General features: G+C 45.5%; 2 protein-coding genes across 3 annotated transcripts in view; one reads left to right on the forward strand and one right to left on the reverse strand.

Annotated features, from left to right (window-relative positions):
- The first annotated feature begins 308 nt into the window (after positions 1 to 308).
- LOC116938481 (dual specificity tyrosine-phosphorylation-regulated kinase 2-like) lies at positions 309 to 15,148 on the forward strand. Of its 2 annotated transcripts, XM_032945598.2 has the most exons (13): positions 309 to 485; positions 2,365 to 2,414; positions 3,244 to 3,304; positions 3,739 to 3,887; positions 5,228 to 5,364; positions 6,120 to 6,254; positions 7,318 to 7,453; positions 8,164 to 8,245; positions 10,154 to 10,323; positions 11,501 to 11,561; positions 12,383 to 12,500; positions 13,122 to 13,541; positions 14,229 to 15,148. In XM_032945598.2, the coding sequence occupies exons 2-13, from the start codon at positions 2,379 to 2,381 to the stop codon at positions 14,413 to 14,415; spliced, it is 1,692 nt and encodes a 563-aa protein (XP_032801489.2). In that variant the 5' UTR covers positions 309 to 485; positions 2,365 to 2,378; the 3' UTR covers positions 14,416 to 15,148. The 2 variants fall into 2 exon arrangements, with proteins under 2 accessions (XP_032801489.2, XP_075928786.1); XM_076072671.1 differs by lacking the exon at positions 13,122 to 13,541.
- A 503-nt stretch (positions 15,149 to 15,651) lies between these two features.
- LOC116950095 (large neutral amino acids transporter small subunit 4-like) overlaps positions 15,652 to 24,211 on the reverse strand; it is a 35,187-nt gene continuing 26,627 nt past the window's right edge. Inside the window, exons 13-14 of the mRNA XM_076072672.1 lie at positions 21,030 to 21,156; positions 15,652 to 19,939 (exon numbers count right to left, since the gene is read on the reverse strand). Coding sequence (XP_075928787.1) covers positions 19,787 to 19,939; positions 21,030 to 21,156 — 280 coding nt within the window. The 3' untranslated portion in view covers positions 15,652 to 19,786. The remainder of the gene's footprint in view (positions 19,940 to 21,029; positions 21,157 to 24,211) is intronic.

The raw sequence follows: 24,211 nt of genomic DNA on the forward strand, positions 1-24,211 counted from the left end.
AAAATAAATTTATGCAAACCGACACACCTGATGATGACCGTTTGAGTTATGGTCGAAACGTCGTGAGAATTTTTTTATTGTTTTATATATATTTTGTTATTTTGTTGTTTCTCTTCAACGTGACTTTACCGAAAAAACTAAGAATATAATATATAGATTAGTTTATGAATAGTTTTAGTTTGAATGCAATCCAATGCAGTGTCCATTGACTGTTGCGTCACTATTCACCGGGCTTAGAGCACGTGGTCACTTTCCGGATGTGCGTCACCATGACGTCACCAGCGCGTAATCATTCCGGGACCCACCTAGTGGCGAGCACTCGCGCGCTCCGAAGCTCCTCAGACATTTACGTTTAATTTAACATTTTAACGTGAATATTCGACAATTTTTTATATTTTCTTATTCTCATCAAGCAAGTGTGGGTTTTCCTCACAATTTCGGAAGGAAAGCAGGACGCTTTTGTGAAAAGTATCCGAGACTCTGAGGTGAGTGATAATTTGCGACCTGAGGCAGGCTGCTAGGATATTGAATATAACTAAAAAATAATGTATATTTGATTTGAAAACGTATTTTTCAACAAAGTACACGTTTTTTATGGTCTCCATAGGGCCTTGGGGTACAATGATGTTGATGATGGTCGCTTTGATTGTTGATTGTTGGAAAGGTTTTTATTTTGGTGATGACGAGTGTTCAAAGTGGTGGTGGTGGTGATTGTGGTGTAGGCGGCGATGGGGGGTGGCGAGCGGTGGGACACCGGTTAGGGGACATCCATTTAGTAGGTTCACAAAAATCTGTCAAAACTTGAACCCTCCTCCCCTCCCAATACGCAAGCGTACGCATTTGGGTTAAGGGGCCGTCCATAAATGACGTCACGCACCTGGGGGGGGCGGTGAGAGACATTTGTGACGATGTGTGACGAAGGGGGGGGGGGTTGAGAAATGTGACGTCACATCAAAATTCGCAACTTTAAATAAATATAGACACCACTTTCTACTTAAATTTGTATTTAAAGCTTTCGTGACTGCAATGATTCATATTCTATATTCTTGGTTCTTTCGGTAAAGTCACGTAGAAGGGAAAGAATAAAATAATACAAAATATTGTTTTATATTTTTATTATTTTATTGTTTCCCTTCTACGTGTCTTTACCGAAAGAACCAAGAATACGTTCTACTTAATTAAATAGACTTTTTAATTAATGTTTTCTCCTACAACATCAGAGTGCAGCGCCACATTATATACGCACTTCAATGACAATAGTTTAAAGCGATTTGAAGCATGTTTTATATTTTTGGGGGGGGGGGCAGAGATTTGTGACGTCATATTTGAGAGGGGGGTCTGATTTTTTGTGACGCCGAGTGACTAGGGGGGGGGTAAAAAATCGTCCAAAATCGCGTGGCGTCATTTATGGACGGCCCCTAACCCCCTCTCCCCCCTCCATGCGTACGTACCAAATGGATGACCCCTAAGCGCTACGCTGCACTTACAAACCCGGCGACCCGAGTTCGATTCCCATTTACGGCCACCAACAGCAGTGACGATTATCTGAACTGGTTCCGGACCTCCCCTAGGTCGAATCAGTCTCAAATGAGTACCCTGGTGCGGTGTGTAGTAAACATCGCCACTGGGGAGACAAAGGCGGCCGGGCGTGGTGCTGGCCACCCACCCCCTCGGGTGCCGTGCCAGCCTTCATAGGTGCGATTCGCTAACAGCACTTGCCCCTACAGTCTGTTAAGGCTACACGGGGGATCTTTGTCTTTTGGTATAATTGGTAGGGGTAGTGCTGGTGGTAAAAGAGATGATGAGGGTGATTACAATCATGGGGGCGCTAGTGATAGGTAGCTTTCGTGACATCGCTTATAATGATGGTCATGCTAATAGGTCACTGGTGCTGTACTGCACTGACGCTATTGTTGTTGTACTGTGTTGACACAATTAGTACACATTTTTGTTGCCTGTGAGGTTAATAGTGGTCATCCTATGTAAATTCTGAACCCGCCAAAGGAATGTGGAATTTATATTCAAAGGACATCCACTCCTAAGCTTTCTATGACGTGGTATATTATCAGCCCTAAGAGATAATGGGCTTAGATGACTGTCCATTGAGATTTGACCAAACAAAATGTTAATTGTAACTTAAACTTCAAGCGATAGCAAAACCTGTCCGAGATCTCTCCTTTGCTGACGAGTCTCAGTAGGCTCTCAGCTGGTTAAATAGTGAATATTGCACCTCCGATTATCACGGTTGGCTACTTACGGTGCGAAAGAAGTTCAACATACATACAGTACATATTTAAATGGGTTGGGATACTGTGCTTATTTGGATAAGGGGACATTCTGACATAATGTGTGCTGTTTTGACAGAATAATCCGTGGTTATGGCTGAAAACAAAGATACGAGTGTGCCTGGCCAGGTAAGGGTTCATACCTGATACCTGCTCACCTGATAGTGTAATGCTACAAACTCACATCTCAATACAATAACACAAACCCAATTGAGAGCATGTACACCAATAGATCACATCACACTATACACACACAGATACCGGTCGCTTCAAAGTAATGTACAATCACTGGTATTAGTTCGCCACAAGACAATGACACAAGCTCTCTGCACAGTACAGACACTATTACAATCTCTACAACAGAAAAATTAGTTCCAAGGCCAATGGATGGCCACATAAAACACATTAAGTGATCACCTGCCCTCTTAGCTCATACCAATTTAGATTACGAACTAAGGGAAATGCCACCTAAGTGTTTAAGCTGTCCACTTATACAAAGTTATATATTACGTTTGTTTGCCCAGGTAAGGATCACCGAGTCTCACGACTCTTCGACAAAAGAGCCTTGCCATCATTTTCCCAGGAGGGTGGGAGGGGGGCGATGATTGCTCCTATATTGTAGTTGTGTAATTTCATAGATTTGGATCACAACGCCAGCATCCAGTGGCCTACTCCTGCGAATGGCATCGCGGGATCTAGACGTGCACTCTGAAGCAGACGCGTATTTGTCCCATAAATTATATCAGGGCGGTCGCTCGAATTAAACCGTCAGCCTCTTCTGCAACAAGCGACGAACGCACGGCCACCAGGCCACGTTGCCGCGCCGGGAGTTGATCCTCCAGGCTTGATGGCCCACAACACAACGCACGCTCGTGTGCGTCGCGTTGTACGTGACGAAGGTGTTATTCATATATCTGTGCGTTTGTGTTTCCACGTGTAATTCGTGTGCGACGAGCAGGCGTCGCCAATGGATGAAACTATCGTCTTCGCAGAGGCAGGGATGTGCTGCACGCCTGCCGGTACTGCTCCACTCACTACAGTATAATATTAGCGCCCGATTCACCACTATATCTGTGCATCTAACACACCTTCCAAAACGATCACCATGACCTCATGAACCTGTGATGTAATAGACCGAGTGTAAACCCATCACCTTGACCTCACGAGAATCGTGATGTGATAGACCGAGTATCTGTACACGGGCTCATTTCATTGCTCCATTCACATTCGGAATACTGTACTTTCCCAGATGTGTTGCTGATTTTGCTTCCACTCCATCGATATTCTCAACCATCCGCCATAAGAGTTAATCCCTCAATTATTCTATACCTTTATAAAGAGCACAGTATAAGAGGTTAGGCTGAGCTCTTGTAAGTGATGCTTCCGTCCTTGATGCTTGCTCCATTTTACAAGTGTGCACGTGTGCCTGGTATGTACGTGCGTGCGCGCGCAGATGTCCTCGTGAAATTCCGAGAGAAGATGACGGAATTTGAGTGTGATGAGATCCTTACATACAAATGGATATATTATTTCAAGATGCGTAGTGCGACAGAAGGTGCCTCCAATATCGGCTACGATGATGAAAATGACCACTACATACCGGTACTACCCTTCAACATGTTCCACGTGCTCTGTAACCAGTTCACATCTCAATGCAAATGCGACAACCCTTACACACAACGCGCTTAATGGCGTTGCTAATGCTTGTCAGAGTGTTGACTACTGGAACGGTATAATGCAAATTGAGTCATTTGTGGGTATTTTTTATTTATTTGGCAACTTTGGACCCTGACACCTACCCTTTGCGTAATGACATCGTTCACTGTGAACCTGACAGCACGTGTAAAAAAAAATGGTTAGTGTACCAGCAGTAACAATCGGGACATCCTCGGTAATATTCAGGAAAAACAGATGATGAAGGTGGCGTTAATCGTGATCCTCAGTAACACGTGGCGAATGCGCTACCACCAGGCCACGCCACCACCCTGAACGTGTCCATTGAGGTGCGAGGTGGCTTTGATAAATCATGTCCGTCAATGCACTTATCTCGAATCTGTAAGGTCTTCGGTTTGAAACCAGCGAAGTCATCTGTGATAAAAACTAAATTCTTGTATAAAGCAGGATTGATGGCCTCAGCTGATCAGCAATGAATGCTGAATATGTGCCGGTTTTTTTTCACTTTAGCCTTGCTCAGTTTGCAGGGCAAACAATGATACTCATTACGATTCATAATTGATTGATTTTGGGTGTATAAATGTGTGTCGTAAACCCTTCAGCCCACACCACCAATTCATAAAAGTGTCACGTGAATAAACTGCGCCAAATTCAGTTTTGTGATGAAATATTTTTTATTACGTTTCGTGATTTTAAACTATCATTTGTGTTATAACATTATAATTATTTATATTTGCACGCTATTCTCTCTGTTATCCCCTTTACACTTTCTCATTGATATAATGGATGGCTGCTACAATTTTACAAACCAATTGTGTTTCTTTACCTCAACCTTAAATCACAATGTGTATTTTGGGGGGTCCAAAATAAAAACAAACTAAAATCGTAGTTTTTGGATTGTTCTCATTATAAGCAATTACTCAGGGCTCTATGCCAAGGTCATTCACATTTCCCTCATTTCAGGTGGCCCTAATGGCCGCAATTTCTTTCAAGATGACAAATCTTTCTGCGCAACACTCGGGATCTTTTATGTAGCCTGAAAAATATTTATATATATGTCCCATCAAGTTTGGTTAAGGATTAAAGCTGCTACAGTGCTGATAGATGGATGGGCAAACAGAAATAGTGGTTCCAATACCATTCATAGATTTAATTGGAAATATAAACGTGAGCAGTGATTGAGCTCCGGTTAAATGAGTGCTAATTTGTTATTAAACTGACCAAACGATTGAACTGTGTGTCAACCAAACTCTTCTATTATGTTACAGGTCATCGATGAGCATCTGGCATATAGGTACCAAGTACTGAAGGTACTTGGAATAGGAGGTTATGGCCAGGTGCTCCAGTGCCTGGATCATAAAACGAAACAACAAGTGGCTCTTAAAATGTTCAAGCATGATTCAAGGTGAGTTTGGACAACAGCTACACGTATATCTGGATTTGTGAAGAGAAAAGTAACTTCTGAGAATACTAACTTGCGTTGTGTAGACTGTAAGTAGCATAGGCAATGCTGTATCATATAAATCGGTGGTTCTTAACCTTTACTGCAGCCTCATTTGATTCTCAATCGTGAAAAAAATATATAATGCTAATAGATACATAGGTTTGATGAAACAAAGTAGTTATACTTACGTGCCTGTGCTTAATTTGTGTTTCAAATAAATCTGGCATGTCCTGCACCCCCAGAAAGGACATCTCGCACGCCTAGAGGGTGCGTTTACCCCAGCTTAAGAGCCACTGATCTAAAAAGTGATCCGAATAGAATTATAGCTCAAACATCATTAGAAACTCTTTGTAATATGCGACCACCTTTTATATCTATGGTACCTGTATTTTTTTGGGAATTTCTATCTCAGGGCCTCCCCGATGGGGATGAGTGCTGCCCAATTGAAAGTTTGAGCGGATACAGCGTTTTGACTTGGACTCGCTGATCCGATAGCATAACTGCCACCTTGCTGTGATGGGGGACTCGGTCACTCTCTCGTGTAACAACAAACTGACAACGTCTCTGCCAAACGATGTAAACCGGGATTGAGCGCTCGCAGCCTTGACTGATGCTCGATTGACTGAAGCATCTCGGGCCTTCACGCGTCACTCTGCCTTTTTGAATGTGCGAGCACTAAGCATGTGGTGAGACTCATTCGTGCTTTCTCTCCACAGCATCGTCCAAAATACGTACAACCCGGAGAGGGAAATCCTAAATGTCTTGAAGTCGGTGGACGGCAATAACATCATCAGACTCCTTCAAACCTTCAGATTCAGGGGCCACTATAATATGGTTCTTGAACTTGTCTTGTGAGTAGAATTTCATCCGTCTAAGCAGTTGCATTCGTGTGATTGTGCGCACTGGTCGCTTCCTTTCAATGCTTTATTGTTACTTTTGGTATCTCATGGAATATAAAACAATACACATGCAACTCCTTCTTTGCACGTAACTATTTTTGACACTTTTTTTGCTTTACTAGATGCCTTTGAGCTGCGTGGGCTTTTTAAAATATAGCAAATAAAAAAAAACCTGAAAAGTTTCTCCCGCCCCATATTTCCCCACACCAGTCATCGTGGTTTGAACTGATTGTGGTTGTTGTGTTTAGTTTGTTGTCCTTCCCCCGCACCTCTGATTAGCAAGGTTGGCTACGTACGATGCGAAAGAAGTTCAACATACAATATTTAAATTTTGATTTAAAGCTTTCGTGACTGCAGTAATTCATATTCTTAGTTTTTTCGGTAAAGTCACGTTGAAGAGAAACAACGTGACTTTACCGAAAAAACTAAGAATATACAATATTTAGTTGGTTACAGCACATCAATAAAAAGGATTCTGCCTTTATTATCATTCATACTTATGGTAAACGGTAGCGCTTGTTTCGCTGTAAATGAAGTTGCTGCCCACCACTGGGCCGTATCTCATCAGCGTGTGGAATATTTGTGAAGAGCCTCATTTTAAGGGGCGCCACGGTGGCGAGATGTTAACTACCTCGCCTGAGATACACGACATCGTGGGTTCGATCCCGACCTTGACGCGTGCTGTATATTTGGAGTTTGAATTTTTCTGTAGGTCCTCTGGTTTTTTTCTCCACATTTAGAAACATTATAATAAGTCACTTGGTAGCACTATCATTTGTGGCCAGGTCGCTTCTGAAAAAGAGCTATATAGCTCAGTGGGTCTTACCTGGTATAATAAAGAAATATTTTTTTGTTAAGCCAAGATCATATTCCCCTGGGAGAGATTACAATTGGATTTTGGTATCGGGAAAATCCCGAGCCGCAGTCAAACCGTGAGTCCTGTACATGGAGCCAACCCTACGCAGTGGCCATAAAGAATAAGGGACTTAACCGATAATATTGTGCTGTCTTGCAGAGGAGGAACCCTGAAAGAGGAACTCTCAATCACCTGCAAGGTTGATTTACCCAAAATCAGGCTCTACATGAGATCCATTCTGAAGGCCCTGGTGAAACTCAAGAGTGAGGCAATCATTCACGGAGATCTGAAGCTAGTAAGTGAATATCAACATCCTCCTGCTTCGTTCATGCATTCATTGATTTTCTGTTTGTATTGCCTATGAGGCAGTTGATGCCAAATACGACTCCCTCATGATTGAACGGTAAAGTATTAAAACTCTTTATCTATGAGACATGTCATGAAGTCATGAGGCAGCAACGGAAGGTGCCATTGCAGCATACTAACACTTGTTTGCAACAATCATGAACGTACACAAACATAAATATGTCTCTTTTTTTAAACATGTGCTTTTGAAATCCAAGAGTTCCTTTAATCTAGGATTTTATGTACATCTACTTGCTATAAACATTGGGATTATTGGAAGTTGCATTACAATGACAATGCTCAAAGCAATAACTCATAAAGGTTTTTAGGTTATATCGCATAAATATAAATATGTCGTTAACCCACCCTCCACCAGACAGCCAATTAGTAATGTTTGTCACATGAACAAAACGTGCCAATTAGTTACTACTTCAGCACACCGGTGAATATTAATTGCGAAAGCTTATGTGTTAAATTGAAGCAACAGCTGTGACTTGCAATGTTAAACAAAGTGTTGAATTGAGCAAAACAGATTCACGATATATATAAAAAAAAATCAAACCTCGTTATTAAACGCGTTGCCGATTGGTGTGAGCACTGAAGTAGAGTGGCACACCCAGGACTGATTCTTAATGAGAGATCCTCCTTTGTCTTCTCCAGGAAAACATCCTCGTCAAAGACCATGACACCGGCGATGTCAGGCTCGCAGATTTTGGCCTCAGCGTTCGCGAGCGTCGCAATTGTAAGTGAGCTCGTCTGTAGGTGTGCGCTTGTTTTACATGTGTGTGTGTGTGTGGCACAGGTGGTGCATCGCCAGTCATCTCAGTCAGTCAACCCATGGCACCTGCAGGGTCTGTCCCGTGACCTGCTGCCAACGGGCGTTTGACACTTGACGTGGCCTTAAAGTGCACATAGCCTGGCACAAGTGCCGTGGTGATGTCACCGCCACTAAGTAGCTAATGGCAGTTGTTGTGCTTATTTGAGTGTGGGGGGGGATAGTGGTGGAACAGTGATTTGCACGACACCAAACTTCCAGTTGTCCAGTTTATTTCTTCGCTATGCACAACACTTGCAATTGGTATTGAATAGGTCTACCCTAAGTAAACTTGGAGCAGTAGCTGCTACAGTTCTGTGTGCTACACAATAGGTGCTCACAAACAATATTTGTTCTAACAGTGAAAGTATTTTTTTGTATATATATTTTTCTATATTCTGTTGTTTTGTTCTAGTTTATGTATGATTGTTTTATTTATCTACGTACATTTCTCTGCATGGTAAATTTCTGCCATTGCTGATCAGCTTTAGGCTGGACACGTGTGTTGAAGAGCTTCATCACTCATCAGATTCTTTAGGCTTAAATATTTCGTCAATGTCTAAGCATGAGGTGGCACTCATGTCCGTTGTTGGTTCTGAGCCAATGGTGGAAATTCCACGTGCCTGTTGATGTGGATGTCTATTGCAATTACAAATTTTAACGTCCCCTTAAAAGAGTACAGTTTACCGCACCACGACCGGGTTTTTAACTTTAAATCTCCTAATGGAGTTGAGTGTTTCTAAACACAGCAACAATCGGTATGAGGTGAAATTAGATATTTTCCCTACGTACAACTACATGTATGTGTACTGTGCATACTTTATTTGGGTACACTTGAAAATGTAAGAAAGCGGTAATGCGATGTCCCACATGCACGATTGTGCCTGTCTCTTGTGTGCGCACGTGTTGCGAGTGGTGACGCAACCGTTAACACGCTGCGCTACAACGCCCATTGATCCATGTTCGATCTCCAGCCATGGCGAACATCGGTGGTAAATACATAGTGGATTCGAATTAGGTGCACACACAACTCCTTGGGAGGCAGCACTTATTTTATTAATGAACACAACAGTTAGCTCTTACGTTACGCATAGGGTGGTGACCACCGACCTACTCTAGCTAACACACACTTCTCAGATACTCTAGCGTGACCCAGCCAGGTGGGCTACTGGCAGGTCCGCTGACTGGAGGCTTGACTCTTCTTGGCGTCTTCACGATGCATCTTCGTTCTTGATACGGGCAGCAGCCTCGAACCTCCTGAGGAGGCTGCTTATATGGGCCTCGACGTGCCCGGGCCCCGCCCCGGCCACTCCTCCCTTCCAGAACCATCTCGAAGCCCCCCCCTGCTGTCCATGTGCCACCCGAGGTGCCCCCTAGGCCCCCGGCCCCCGCTGGGGTCCACTCACATGTCCAGCCGGGGTCACAGAGAGTGCCACGACCTCACACCACCCTCGTGGCCTCCCGAGTCCAGAACCGGCCCTGACGTCATTCCCGCCTCCAGCCGGGATGACGTTATGTGTGTGTGTAGACCCGCGTGGTCGTGACGCATAGTGACGTCACACATGTGCGTGTGTACGCAGTAGTGATGCTACCATCACTACAAATATATGAACCGGTCCTGGGACACCCTTAGATCGACGCCAGCCTTAAACAAGCACCTGGTGTTGATAAATATCAGCCCTGGTAAGACGAAAGCAGCCAGACACGGTGTCTGGCCTCTAAAACCCACCTCAGATGCCGTGCTAACCGTAATAGGTGCTCGCTAACAGCGGCTACCCCACCAGTCTGTTAAAGCTGTCCGGAAGATGAACGTCTTTGTTTGTGTGTGGCGAGCAGTCTTCACGCACCGCGGCACCAAGGGTTACATGGCCCCGGAGATGTACCTCAATCTCCCGGTCACGTGCTCAGTGGACATGTGGTCCCTGGGTTGCATCGCAGCAGAGCTCGCCACCGGGAGCCGACTCTTCACGAAAAAGCAAATATATCATGTTGGGCGCATCATACAGGTACGTGAAGAACAGGATAAAAAAAACCTCAGCATGGACAAATAGATATATTTTAGAGATCTAACCAACCATAGACCCTGCAATCAACGAGAGCATTGTTTTAGTTGATGGTGGGCGATGGCACGTTTAACAGTACGAATGGCAAACAGATTTCTGCGCAATTAAGTGTACGGTCGTTCTGTGGCGATGGTCCAAATTTTCCAAAGTTAAAAAATTACCCACAAGTCACTACTTTTTTTTATTTGTACATAACAACCATCGTCTCCTGCCGAAAACTTGCCGGGACCTCCTGTGAAATAGTCAAGAGACTGAGACTTTTTAGGGGTAAACAAACGTCATATTATTAATTATAATATTCCTTTTAATTATAATAATTATTGTTCTCTGGGTTATGGTTGCCACCTTTGGGCTCGTGGGTTTTGTGAGTTGCACAATCATATAGCACTCAGGAAAATGCATTTATGTAGTACACATCTCATTCATTGGGTTTCATGAGATTTTTTTTATTATACGTCCCAGTTTTTTGTACCTCCAGAGGTGACAACCCTACACCATATTCTTGGTTCTTTCGGTAAAGTCACGTAGAAGGGAAACAATAAAACAATCATTGCTTGTGTTGCAGTCGAAACGTCGAGAGAATTTTATTGTTTTATATTTTTATTATTTTATTGTTTCCCTTCTACGTGACTTTACCTAAAGAACCAGGAATATGAATCCCTGCAGTCATGAAAGCTTTAAATCAAAACCCTTCACCGGGATAATTCCCTTGGTAAATACATCCTGCTTCTGCTTGTGCACAGGTGCAGAATTTACATCGTTATCGCGTGGCCAGATGTCAGGTGCACAAGTAGAATTGGGATTGGGGCTCATTATTACCAGACTCACACACACACACCCTTAGCAGTAATAGGGTTCATGTTATATTGATGCACTGCCCTGTAATATACACCACGTAGACCCACAACCACCTGCGGCAATCTGGTCTGTGTAGTGGTCACCCTATCCAAGCACTATCCAGGCCAAACCCAGCTGACTTCTGAGATCTGATGATACTGAACGTTTTGGGGGTGATTTGGTCATAGGCAAATCAACCGGATGTATGTAATCACGTGTGCATTTACAACTGATCCCGCCCACGTCAACTCATTGCCACTGTGGTGTGCATGTGTACATATAGGTGCTGGGGCTTCCGCCAATGAACATCGTAACAGCCTCGAAAGTCAAGATTATTCGCTTTGGTGAGTGGAGGGGAGTTACTACTTCTGCTGTCACTTTTCATCGAGCTGTGGCCATGCAGCCAGCGATATTGTGCTCTGTGTTAATCTGGTTGTTTTTTTTGGTCCATGAGCCAACAGTGAGACTCCAAATGCAAGTGCATCTTGATTTTGAGATTTAAAAAATTAGCACGTTCAGATAGCACAGTATATGAGAAAAAGCCATAGTTAGGTGCCATCTAACAGCGCTAAATATGCGCATTACATCGATTTACAGACACTAGTCTTTCAAACATATAAACATGGCCTCGTTGAATATTATTGCCAATAATGTAAATGCCAAATGTGTGTCAGGTGTATGCTTATCAGCGATTATCAGTACAGCCGGCCATGCTATCTTACATGACAACTGTGCTATGGAAATACTCCTCGTCACACCTTTGATTAAGCGAGGTTATCTGCAAATATCAATGCTAAGCGTCTGCTGCTGTTCAAATGAGAGCATCGGGGAGTGCTCCTCTCCGTTGGTAGTCCCCAAGCCAATCGTGGAACGTCCAACATTAAACTATCGCGGGCGCCAAGCTTTCCACAGGACAACCCGCTGATGACCTGCCACGATAGGATGCTCCTCTTTGTTCAGCCTCGAGGGATGTTGAGCTGAGTCAACTGGAGCCCGGGATTTGGATTTGCACCATTCAGTTTGTGCCTGAAGTACGACTGCATGTATGTCGAACTTCTTTTGCACCGTACGTAGCCGACCGTGCTAATCAGAGGTATTGTAGTCTGCTTCACCAGTACTAATTCCCCGTGTTGCTTCTCTTTCTCTCTCTTCTCTCTGAAAACAGATGATGAAGGTGGCGTTTATTCCAACGGCAGGAAAACCATCCCGGGCAGTGACCCCCTCGACAAACTGCTTGGGATCGAAAATATTCATTTCCTCCACTTTGTCAGAAGATGCCTTGAGTAAGAGACAAATCACTGACTGCGCATCATCTCTTTTGGGTAGCCATCGAACGAAGATGGTCACCGCATCGCTCTTACCTTCCGCTATTAGGAAGCCAATGGAGCTGTGCACTTTTGAATCTAGATTTAAAACTAATTTCTTTAGAACTATCTCCTCCGACTAGCACGGTTGGCTACGTACGGTGCGAAATAAATTCAACATACATACGTCTGAGTAAATCATCGAAATTCAGATTTCCCATTGACACTCGCTGGAAAAAAGTGCGCTTACCTGGTGGAGGTTGGGCAGCTTTATACCTTTTCAGGGGAAAATTGCTCTTCCTTGCACCTTCTTCAATTAAATACAAGATATGCTATGGCAGAGGGTAAAAATACCTCACACCCACTCCAGATTTGAAAACGAATTAAAAAATATTCTTGGTTCTTTCGGTAAAGTCACGTAGAAGGGAAATAATGAAATAATAAAAATATTGTTGCGTTTCATTTTTATTATTTCTCTTCTACGTGACTTTTCCGAAAGAACCAAGAAGATGAATCCCTGCAGTCACGAAAGCTTTAAATCGGAATTTAGAAATGTTGCCGGCCTTATATTTGTTTCCTTGGTTTTTATTCGCTTGCCAGATGGGATCCTATTCGGCGGCTCACACCCCAACAGGCCCTGGATCATCAGTGGATACGTGGCACCTCACCCGACCCGGCTGTGGTGCCTCAGTCGGTGGTGGCGAGCCCATCCCTAGACCCAGCAGCACCAGTGCCTTCTGACGCACACGAGACAACTTATCTCACTCCTGGCAATTGCGGAACCATTTCTGGACCATCCGATCCAGAACCCGTCCCATCGCTACTGGCGTCCACCAACACAAGGAAGTCGTATGTGACTGCTCTTGAATCAAATTGTGAGCTACCGGGGGACGTGATCTCCCTATCACTACCAACATCCATCCACGCCCAGGGGCAATGTGACGAGTGGTCGAGCGGCACTCAGTGGGGCCTCTGTGAAAACATCGGCGGTGAAGAAATTGAGTCGACCATGAGGCAACAGTGAGTCTCCGTGTGCAAGTGCACCTTTGGTGAACGTTTTGGGCTGGCTGGGTTATTTAGTGAAAGTCTCCCTTTCTTCAACTGGCGTAGGGAAATTTCCATCTCCAATGCGGGGACACTGAGAAATTATAGTTTATTGTAGACGGGGCCTGTCTGTACTACAACTGTTGTAGACTCCCACAGAGCGCTATTGATTTATGGTGTATAGGAATTAAATGGAAACTGTTGAGCAATATTAAGATAACCTCAAAGAGATAATGGTTCTGTATTCGATGAGATTAATATTTCGTATTCGAAGAGATTAGGTTTCTGTTTTGAATGAGACATCTACACTGACTTAAAATTAAACTGTTCCATTGACATGACTCAAACACACATGAATGTCCCCAAGCCACTGATGTATATAATCCCTCATCTCCTAACATCCTCTGTGCCAACCTCCAGCCAATTGCAGTTACGCCCATGAAAAATACAAACTTTTATTCAACTGTATCCCACCGAAAGCTTTTGAGTTCAATAACTGTTCACGTATCAACAGTCCCCATCATCCCTTTGGGGTATCGTAAAATGAACAAAGTTTAGCCCTGTCATAGTACTATAGAATTTCCTCCACTTTCCTCAGGTCGCCAATGGAGATGAGTACCGGACACAAGAGCGTAACGATGGGACGCGTTGTTTCTGTGCCAGGTGGGAGCCTATTCGTTGCCCCAGCAAGGAACATCACGATGAGGGGAAGGAAGATGCCGTCACCTTCCCCAGGGCAACGCAAGCGAAGGGGCCTCGGCGGAGATTCCCACGTGTGAAGAATGGCTTCCGGGCACTTCTTTGCTTCATCCGGAAGTACTGCTGCTGCGGTGTGGGCCTAGTAGGCTGAAGGCCCAGGCAGTGAAGTACAGGGTAGTGAGTGTGGGGGGGTGGGGGGGGGGGAATTAACCCCATGCCTTGCGAATTTGTTGTTCCCCTAGTAGCTGCTACGTGACATGGAACCCAGCGGCAGGAGAGGCGACGGCAGAAACGCTGAGGACTCGTCACGGACTTGGGGAGTCGTCTGGTGCCAGCAGTGCGCGGAGAAGACCGGGCGAGCCAGGGGGGAGTGTAAGATGGCTGCCCATCATCACACCGCAGACGCATGGGACTAGCCCTGATGAATGGCCCCTCACAATCGGACCTCTCCCCTGGGGTTTTCTTCCCAGGCAGCCTAGTGTGCGAACTCAGCCAAGGGTTTCCCAGAGGGGAGAGATTTGGCCAAAGTCCGATGTGAGTTGGGAGCCCCGGCCCCTGTGACGAGAGTGAGTTTGCCACGAGACCACCTCCAGGAGAGTCCGGATGACAGAAAATGGACACATGATAACCGTGTTGTATGCTAAGAAACACACAGCACCCAGTGTTTTTCGTGGTTAGTTGTCACCGGAGCCTTTAGTGAGTCAGCTAATATTGCATTCTCTCACCCGTCCGTGTCTATGTCGAGACCCGGCCGTGACTCGTGTGCATTTGAGATGCGATCTTAGTGGTATCCTGAAGCAAGTTAGAGGCCCGTGTTGACCGTGCATTCCATTGGCATTTTGTGTACCCAAAAGTTTCCGATTTAATAAAAATAATGAAAAGTTTATCCACGAGCAGTGTCTTCTGAATGAGTGTTGTAAGAAGAGTGTTGGGTGGCCAAGGCGCGACACCAGGCATAGGCGACGGCGTGCCAGTTTAATCTTCCCCAACAGCGAGTGGCCTGTGCGGCCGAGGGGAACCTCTGTAAACGCGAGTTCTTGCCGACTTGCATCGTGGGTCCGCACGGTGTTCAGCGAGCGGAGGAGGAGGTGGGAGTGAGTGTGTTTGCGAATTTGGGTGTCGCTGCGCCCGCAGTCTTTGAGACTCGTGGCCATGGGTGGAGCGTGAAGATTTCGGGCTGCGTGAGCAGGTCGAGCCGCATGGCAGAGGGAGGGGAGGCAGAGACTTCCATTGTGCACCACCGTGCGCCACCGCCACCGCACACCACCGTCAATGTGTACCACCGCCACTGTGTACTACCACCACCGCGCACCACCGCCAATGTGCACCACCGTCAATGTGCACCACCACCGACGCAGCAGCGTCACCAAAAAAAATCAATCCCACATCGGTTTTGACAATTTTATTACGATAAAAGGATGGTTTAACACATCTTTACATAGCAATGAGCCATAGTTAAACACCTGACGATAAAACATAGACTGTACAGCAAAAGGATAATCATTTCTATGACGACGCGCGCACACGCATAAGCGGCTACAACAATCGCGCGTGCGGAATGAGGAGCGGAAAGTTAAAATTACAGCAGCCCGGGTGGCGAGCGCACTGTCCCATCCTGCTTTAAACCCAGGAGCACAGAGTTCGGAACTGAAGTCCGCCGAGTTTCTTGTACACCCCCCCCCCCCCCACTCACGTCGCAGTTTGTGCTCAGTACCGGGCTCCTGTTGAAATAATATAAGAAACTAAAATATTAACAAAAAGTAAAAAAAATCACAGCAGCCCGTGTGAGGGTTCTATTGCCAAAAAAGCAAGAGGCAGAATGGGTTCAGCACGCAGGAGGATTTCGCTACCAATATTATCCATAAGAGGTTTTGGGTTAGATCGTGTGCTGCATTAGTAACAAATTGGCATGTTTTGTTTCCGTGACAAACCTTACTAATTGGCTGTTTCGGGTGGTGGCGGGTTTAACGACGCATTTATATATACGTGATCTAACCCAAAAACCTTCATTATCCGCAGAATGATGTTTGACCGATTTCGGATCTGCCTGTAAAACACACCAGATGCAATAGAACTCGTCTTGCACGAAAACCCGAGTCATATCATGGAAAAGAGGAAGAATAATAAACTAAACTATTAAACTATGTGTTTTTTTATTTTTACCAGGTAAGGCCCCACTGAGTTATGTAGCTCTTTTTCAGAAGCGACCTGACTCACAAATGATAGCTGAACGAAGTGGGCTTATCATCATCGTCACCATCGCGTGGAAATTTATAGCAGCAGCCAAATACACTAAACGCGTGATGTTCATTATAAATGTCGAGGGAAACACCGGAGGACCCGGAGAAAATTACACACGACCACGGGGAGAAAACGCAAACTCCAAATATACAGCAGCTGGCATCAGGGTCGGGATCAAACCCACGACCTCCTGTATACCAGGCGAGGGAGATAACATCTCCTAGCCACCGTGGCACCCCAAAAATATCTCACGAAACCAGACGAGGGGAGAACTGCGCAGAAACGCATCATCTCCAGTGGTTTATTGTTACGCAACTGACAAAAAACCGGGACATTTCAGGGGAAAAATAATATCTCTATAAATGCCCACGGAAGACTTACAGATTTCCCAGGAACGCTACCCCAATAAGAGAACATCCTGGAAAAAAAAAACTAGGGCAGGAGGCGACGCTGGAATACACGTACAGCCCTTGAGCTAATCCACTCAATGGATGAGGGCCCCCCCCCCCCACCATTCGGTGTGGGCCATGGGGGTTATTTGACCAAACTTTGCGTGGGGTTCCACAAATCGTGGATTATAATCCACTCCCCAGGTCTCGCCAGGACGTACTGTAGGCCACCCCAATTGCGGAAACACTGCGCCGCTTGCTAAGGTGGGTTTTACTGGTGAGGATGAGATATTACAGACCGGGTCTCGATTCGCGTTCTCGCAGATTGTTTGGCAGGCAACAGCCGAGTTTGTTGCTTGTTTTCAGCCACGGTCGGCGGACAGCACATTTTCACCACGAAATAAAAGCGGCCTTAGATTTTGTCTCCATCGATGTCTGGACATTTCAAAGTGGCGGTGAGAGTGCAGAGAAGGTCTGTGAAACATTGAGATGGAAAATCTCGTGGGAGACACCCATCAATATACGCAGAGTTTAGAGCTCAGCCCTCGATCAGTCCAGGGCTGAGCACTGGAAAATACTTCTCGATTCCTCCCTCGCTGGTCGGGGAGGTGGGGGGTGGACGTGGATCTGGGGATTTGGGGTACCACGGAAAATATACCATGAGGAATTAAACCCTGATTCCTTAGAGGAATTAAATCATGATTCCTTAGAAAACAGTTATTCACCGTTCTTACCGCACTTTTTTTTTAAACCAAAAGGTTCCAAATAATAAAAATGTGTTTGTTTGACCCACACATTCCTGAATGTTCAACACCTTGAGGAAGCCCTGCGTTTGGAGGTTTGAAAAAGTCTTAATAATTTTTAAAAAAAATTTGGGACAAATCCTATGCATGCAAGTTTGCGCCGTGTGAACCACAGCATGTCCCCAACATACTGTCGGCAGATACACCACGTGAAGCATATACAGTGAGGGAAAAAGTATTTGATCCCCTGCTGATTTTGTGCGTTTGCCCACTGACAAAGAAATGATCAGTCTATAATTTTAATGGTAGGTTTATTTGAACAGTGAGAGACAGAATAACAACAACAAAAATCCAGAAAAACGCATGTCAAAAATGTTATAAATTGATTTGCATTTTAATGAGGGAAATAAGTATTTGACCCCTCTGCAAAACATGACTTAGTACTTGGTGGCAAAACCCTTGTTGGCAATCACCGAGGTCAGATATTTCTTGTAGTTGGCCACCAGGTTTGCACACATCTCAGGAGGGATTTTGTCCCACTCCTCTTTGCAGATCTTCTCCAAGTCATTAAGGTTTCGAGGCTGACGTTTGGCAACTCGAACCTTCAGCTCCCTCCACAGATTTTCTATGGGATTAAGGTCTGGAGACTGGCTAGGCCACTCCAGGACCTTAATGTGCTTCTTCTTGAGCCACTCCTTTGTTGCCTTGGCCGTGTGTTTTGGGTCATTGTCATGCTGGAATACCCATCCACCACCCATTTTCAATGTCTTGGCTGAGGGAAGGAGGTTCTCACCCAAGATTTGACGGTACATGGCCCCGTCTATCGTCCCTTTGATGCGGTGAAGTTGTCCTGTCCCCTTAGCAGAAAAACACCCCCAAAGCATAATGTTTCCACCTCCATGTTTGACAGTGGGGATGGTGTTCTTGGGGTCATAGGCAGCATTCCTCCTCCTCCAAACACGGCGAGTTGAGTTGATGCCAAAGAGCTCCATTTTGGTCTCATCTGACCACAACACTTTCACCCAGTTGTCCTCTGAATCATTCAGATGTTCATTGGCAAACTTCAGACGGACATGTATATGTTACCTGTATAAAAGACACCTGGGAGCCAGAAATCTTTATGATTGAGAGGGGGTCAAATACTTATTTCCCTCATTAAAATGTAAATCAATTTATACCATTTTTGACATGCGTTTTTCTGGATCTTGTTGTTGTTATTCTGTCTCTCAATGTTCAAATAAACCTACCATTAAAATTATAGACTGATCATTTCTTTGTCAGTGGGCAAACGTACAAAATCAGCAGGGCATCAAATACTTTTTTTCCCTCACTGTAGGCAGGAAGGCAGGAAACAGCCACGCCCAGCATGGCGCGGGTTCACGCGACACTCCGCTCATCCTCACAGCAGCGGCGGCTTTTGGCTCGGCCATCAACCAAAGACGGACTTCACCGCATTGCACCACTTTCAAATGCGCTTCTGCGGCCGTCTCGAGCGCTCTTCCTTCTGATATTAGGAAGAAGCCACTGGAGCTATACAATTTTAAATATATATTGAAAACCCATTTCTTTAGAACTGCTTTTTGTGTTTAGTTGTATGTCCTTCCGCAGCACCTCTAATTAACACGGTTGGTTACGTATGGTGCAAAAGAAGTTAAACACACGTGCATATAATGCCAATAGCATCACCGATCTCCGCCCATCATCTCCCATCCAGCGGCATATGTGGCGTGCAGAGTTTTATTTATTTAAACTTTTCCCCCACCACTGCGTTGATGTCAATCGATTCGTTTAACAGTCGAACCGATAATCAGTGTAATAATACTCGGAAACGCAGCACTAATTTTAACCCGATCGCAATATCAAAGACTCAATATATTGTAGGGATCACTCAACTTGTAGGGATCACTCAACATCTGTTTGCCGGAGCCACACAGGCCATTGCATATCCCATTGCATATCCCGGCGGACATTAACTTCAGAATTTCGGTTCATCATCACACGCAGCTCTCGCGGCTAAGAGGAATCAAAATCCTTGCTCCAAAATTCGGGCCATGCCTCCCAATTAATTTCAGGACGTGTCAACCTGTCACCTTGTCCATCCCTCACCGCCACCCCCTGGGACTTTCTCCCCCCCACCCCCCCCAAACCTCTACTTGGTTGTATGGGCCTCTTCCGGCAAGGTCGGCTGACTGCAAACGGCCGAATTTTCTCCTAGCTCCTTCGCCAGCCGCCGTTGGTAGTAGAGGAGGTAGAAGGGCAGGCCGAGGCTCAGCACCGAGACCGCCAGCAGGAGGCCGTTCACCTGTTGCAAAGACAAAGATCCCCCCTGTAGCCTTGACCGACTGTTGGGGCAAGTGCCGGTAGCGAGCACCTATGAAGGCCGATACGGCACACAGGTGGGTGGCCAGCACCACGCCCGGCCGCCTTTGCCTCCCTAGTGGCGATATTTACACCGCGCCAGGTACTCATTTGAGGCCGAGTCGACCTAGGGGAGGCCCAGGACCAGTTCAGATACTCGTCACCGGTGTTGGCCGTGAGCGCGTTTTGAACTCGGACCGCCCGGTTCGTAGCGCAGCGCTCTAACCGCTACACTACCGCTCCGCATAGATACCACACACACACACGCACACACAGATACCACGCACACACACAGATACACACACAGATACCACACACACACAGACACTACACACACAGACATCAAACACACAGATACCACACACACACAGACACCACACCCACACAGATACACACACACAGATACCATGCACACACACAGATACCACACACACACGCACACACAGATACCACGCACACACACAGATACACACAGATACCACACACACACGCACACACAGATACCACGCACACACAGATACACACACAGATACACATACATGCACACACACACACAGATGCCACACACAGACACCACACACACACACACACAGATACCACACACACACACAGATACCACACACACACAGACACACACACAGATACCATACATACACAGACACCACACACACACACAGATACCACACACACACAGATACCACACACACAAACAGACACACACACAGATACCACACACACACATACCACACACACACAGATACCACACATACACAGACACCACACACATACACAGACACCACACACACAGATACCACACACACACACATACCACACACACACAGATACCACACATACACAGACACCACACACATACACAGACACCACACACACACATACCACACACACACAGACACCACACACATACACAGACACCACACACACACATACCACACATACACCACACACACAGATACCACACACACACATACCACACACACACACCACACACACACAGATACCACACACACACATACCCAGAGTGCGCTGTCTGCCAGAGTGTCGTCCACCAGGACGAGGTGCAGCGGGTGTTGCAGCAGCGTCACCAGCGCACTGGCGAGGAACTGGACTCCGTTCAGGTACCCAAAGTGCGACTCGGGGAACCTGCACACAGAAGCGGGTTCTGCTCTCAACGTGCCGCACCGCGTTTGCGCGCTTGAACCCGAGACGACATGTACCTACACACAGAGAGAAGACATGTACCTACACACATACAGAGAGAAGACATGTACCTACACACACACACAGATAAGACATGTACCTACACACACACACAGAGAAGACATGTACCCACACACACACAGAGAGAGAAGACATGTACCTACACACACACACAGAGAGAGAAGACATGTACCTACACACACACACAGAGAAGACATGTACCTACACACACACACAGAGAAGACATGTACCTACACACACACAGAGAGAAGGCATGTACCTACACACACACACAGAGAAGACATGTACCTACACACAAACACACAGAGAGAAGACATGTACCTACACACACACACAGAGCAGACATGTACACACACAGAAAGAGAAGGCATGTACACACACAGAGAGAGAAGGCATGTACACACACAGAAGGCATGTACCTACACACACACACAGAGAGAAGGCATGTACCTACACACACAGAGCAGACATGTACACAGAGAGAGAGAGAAGGCATGTACACACACACAGGGAAGACATGTACCTACACACACACAGAGAAAAGACATGTACCTACACACACACACAGAGAAGACATGTACCTACACACACACACAGAGAAGACATGTACCTACACACACACACAGAGAAGACATGTACCTACACACACACAGAGAGAAGACATGTACACACACACACAGAGAAGACATGTACACACAGAGAAGGCATGTACCTACACACACACAGAGAGAGGGAAGGCATGTACACACACAGAGAGAGAAGGCATGCACACACACAGAGAAGACATGTACACACACACAGAGAAGGCATGTACCCACACAGAGAGAGAAGACATGTACACAGAGAGAGAGAGAAGACATGTACACACACACAGAGAAGACATGTACCCACACACACAGAGAGAGAAGGCATGTACCAACACACACACAGAGAAGGCATGTACCCACACAGAGAGGAGGCATGTACCCACACGCCCACATAGAAGGCATGTACCCACACACACACAGAGAAGGCATGTACCCACACACACACAGGGGAGGCATGTACCCACACACACAGAGAGGAGGCATGTACCCACACACACAGAGAGAAGGCATGTACCCACACACACACAAGGCATGCACCCACACACACAGAGAAGGCATGTACCCACACACACACACAGAGAAGGCATGTACCCACACACACACAGAGAAGGCATGTACCCCCACACACAGAGAGAGAAGGCATGTACCCACACACACAGAGAAGGCATGTACCTACAAACGCACAGAGAGAAGGCATGTGCCCCCACACACAGAGAGGGAGAGAAGGCATGTACCCACACACACAGAGAAGGTATGTACCCACACACAGAGATAAGGCATGTACCCACACACTCACACAGATAAGGCATGTACCCACACACACACACAGAGAGAAGGCATGTACCCACACACACAGAGAGATAAGGCATGTACCCACACACACACAGAGACAGAAGGCATGTACCCCCCACACACAGAGAGAAGGCATGTACCCACACACACAAAGAAGGCATGTACCCTGTTGCGTATCAATGCGTTCTGTCGTCACAAACGCCTCCTCCCCCCCCCCAACACCTCCGATGAGCACGGTTGGCTAACGTACGGTGCGAAAGAAGTTCGACATCCTGTACGTACAAACGTACAGACGTCCTTCCACCCCCCCGCCCCCTGACGCACTTTCAAAAATGTTCCTGCACGGTATCTATGCCGCAGCCTGCATCCTTCCCCCCACACTCAAAGACTTTCGCACGACCGCCCCCCAGCGCGGGCTCGTTATATACTCATCTATCTACAACATACACATATTGTCTAGTTATATACTCATCTATCTACAACATACACATATTGTCTAGTTATATACTCATCTATCTACAACATACACATATTGTCTAGTTATATACTCATCTATCTACAACATACACATATTGTCTAGTTATATACTCATCTATCTACAACATACACAGATTGTCTAGTTATATACTCATCTATCTACAACATTCACATACACATATTGTCTCGTTATATACTCATCTATCTACAACATACACGTACACAGATTGTCTCGTTATATACTCATCTATCTACAACATACACGTAAAAAGATTGTCTCGTTATATACTCATCTATCTACAACATACACATATTGTCTAGTTATATACTCATCTATCTACAACATACACATATTGTCTAGTTATATACTCATCTATCTACTACATACACATACACAGATTGTCTAGTTATATACTCATCTATCTACAACATACACATATTGTCTAGTTATATATTCATCTATCTACAACATACACATACACAGATTGTCTCGTTATATACTCATCTATCTACAACATACACATATTGTCTCGTTATATACTCATCTATCTACAACATTCACATACACATATTGTCTAGTTATATACTCATCTATCTACAACATACACGTACACAGATTGTCTCGTTATATACTCATCTATCTACAACATTCACATACACAGATTGTCTAGTTATATACTCATATATCTACAACATACACAGATTGTCTAGTTATATACTCATTTATCTACTACATACACATACACATATTGTCTAGTTATATACTCATCTATCTACAACATACACAGATTGTATCGTTATATACTCATCTATCTACAACATACACATACACAGATTGTCTAGTTATATACTCATTTATCTACTACATACACATACACATATTGTCTAGTTATATACTCATCTATCTACAACATTCACATATTGTCTAGTTATATACTCATCTATCTACAACATTCACATATTGTCTAGTTATATACTCATCTATCTACAACATTCACGTAAAAAGATTGTCTCTACGCCCGTCACATTCCATAACCGCGGGGTTCCCCTGAGCGGGCGGCGAGGAGGGGGGCCCCCCCGACCCCCCCCCCCCAAATGCCTCCCCCCCCATCCGGCGTGCG

This window comes from Petromyzon marinus, chromosome 38 (assembly GCF_048934315.1).
Source record: "Petromyzon marinus isolate PM22_M1 ecotype Great Lakes invasive population chromosome 38, UKy_Petmar_22M1.pri1.0, whole genome shotgun sequence".
In the NCBI taxonomy this organism is placed as follows: Eukaryota; Metazoa; Chordata; class Hyperoartia; order Petromyzontiformes; family Petromyzontidae; genus Petromyzon; species Petromyzon marinus.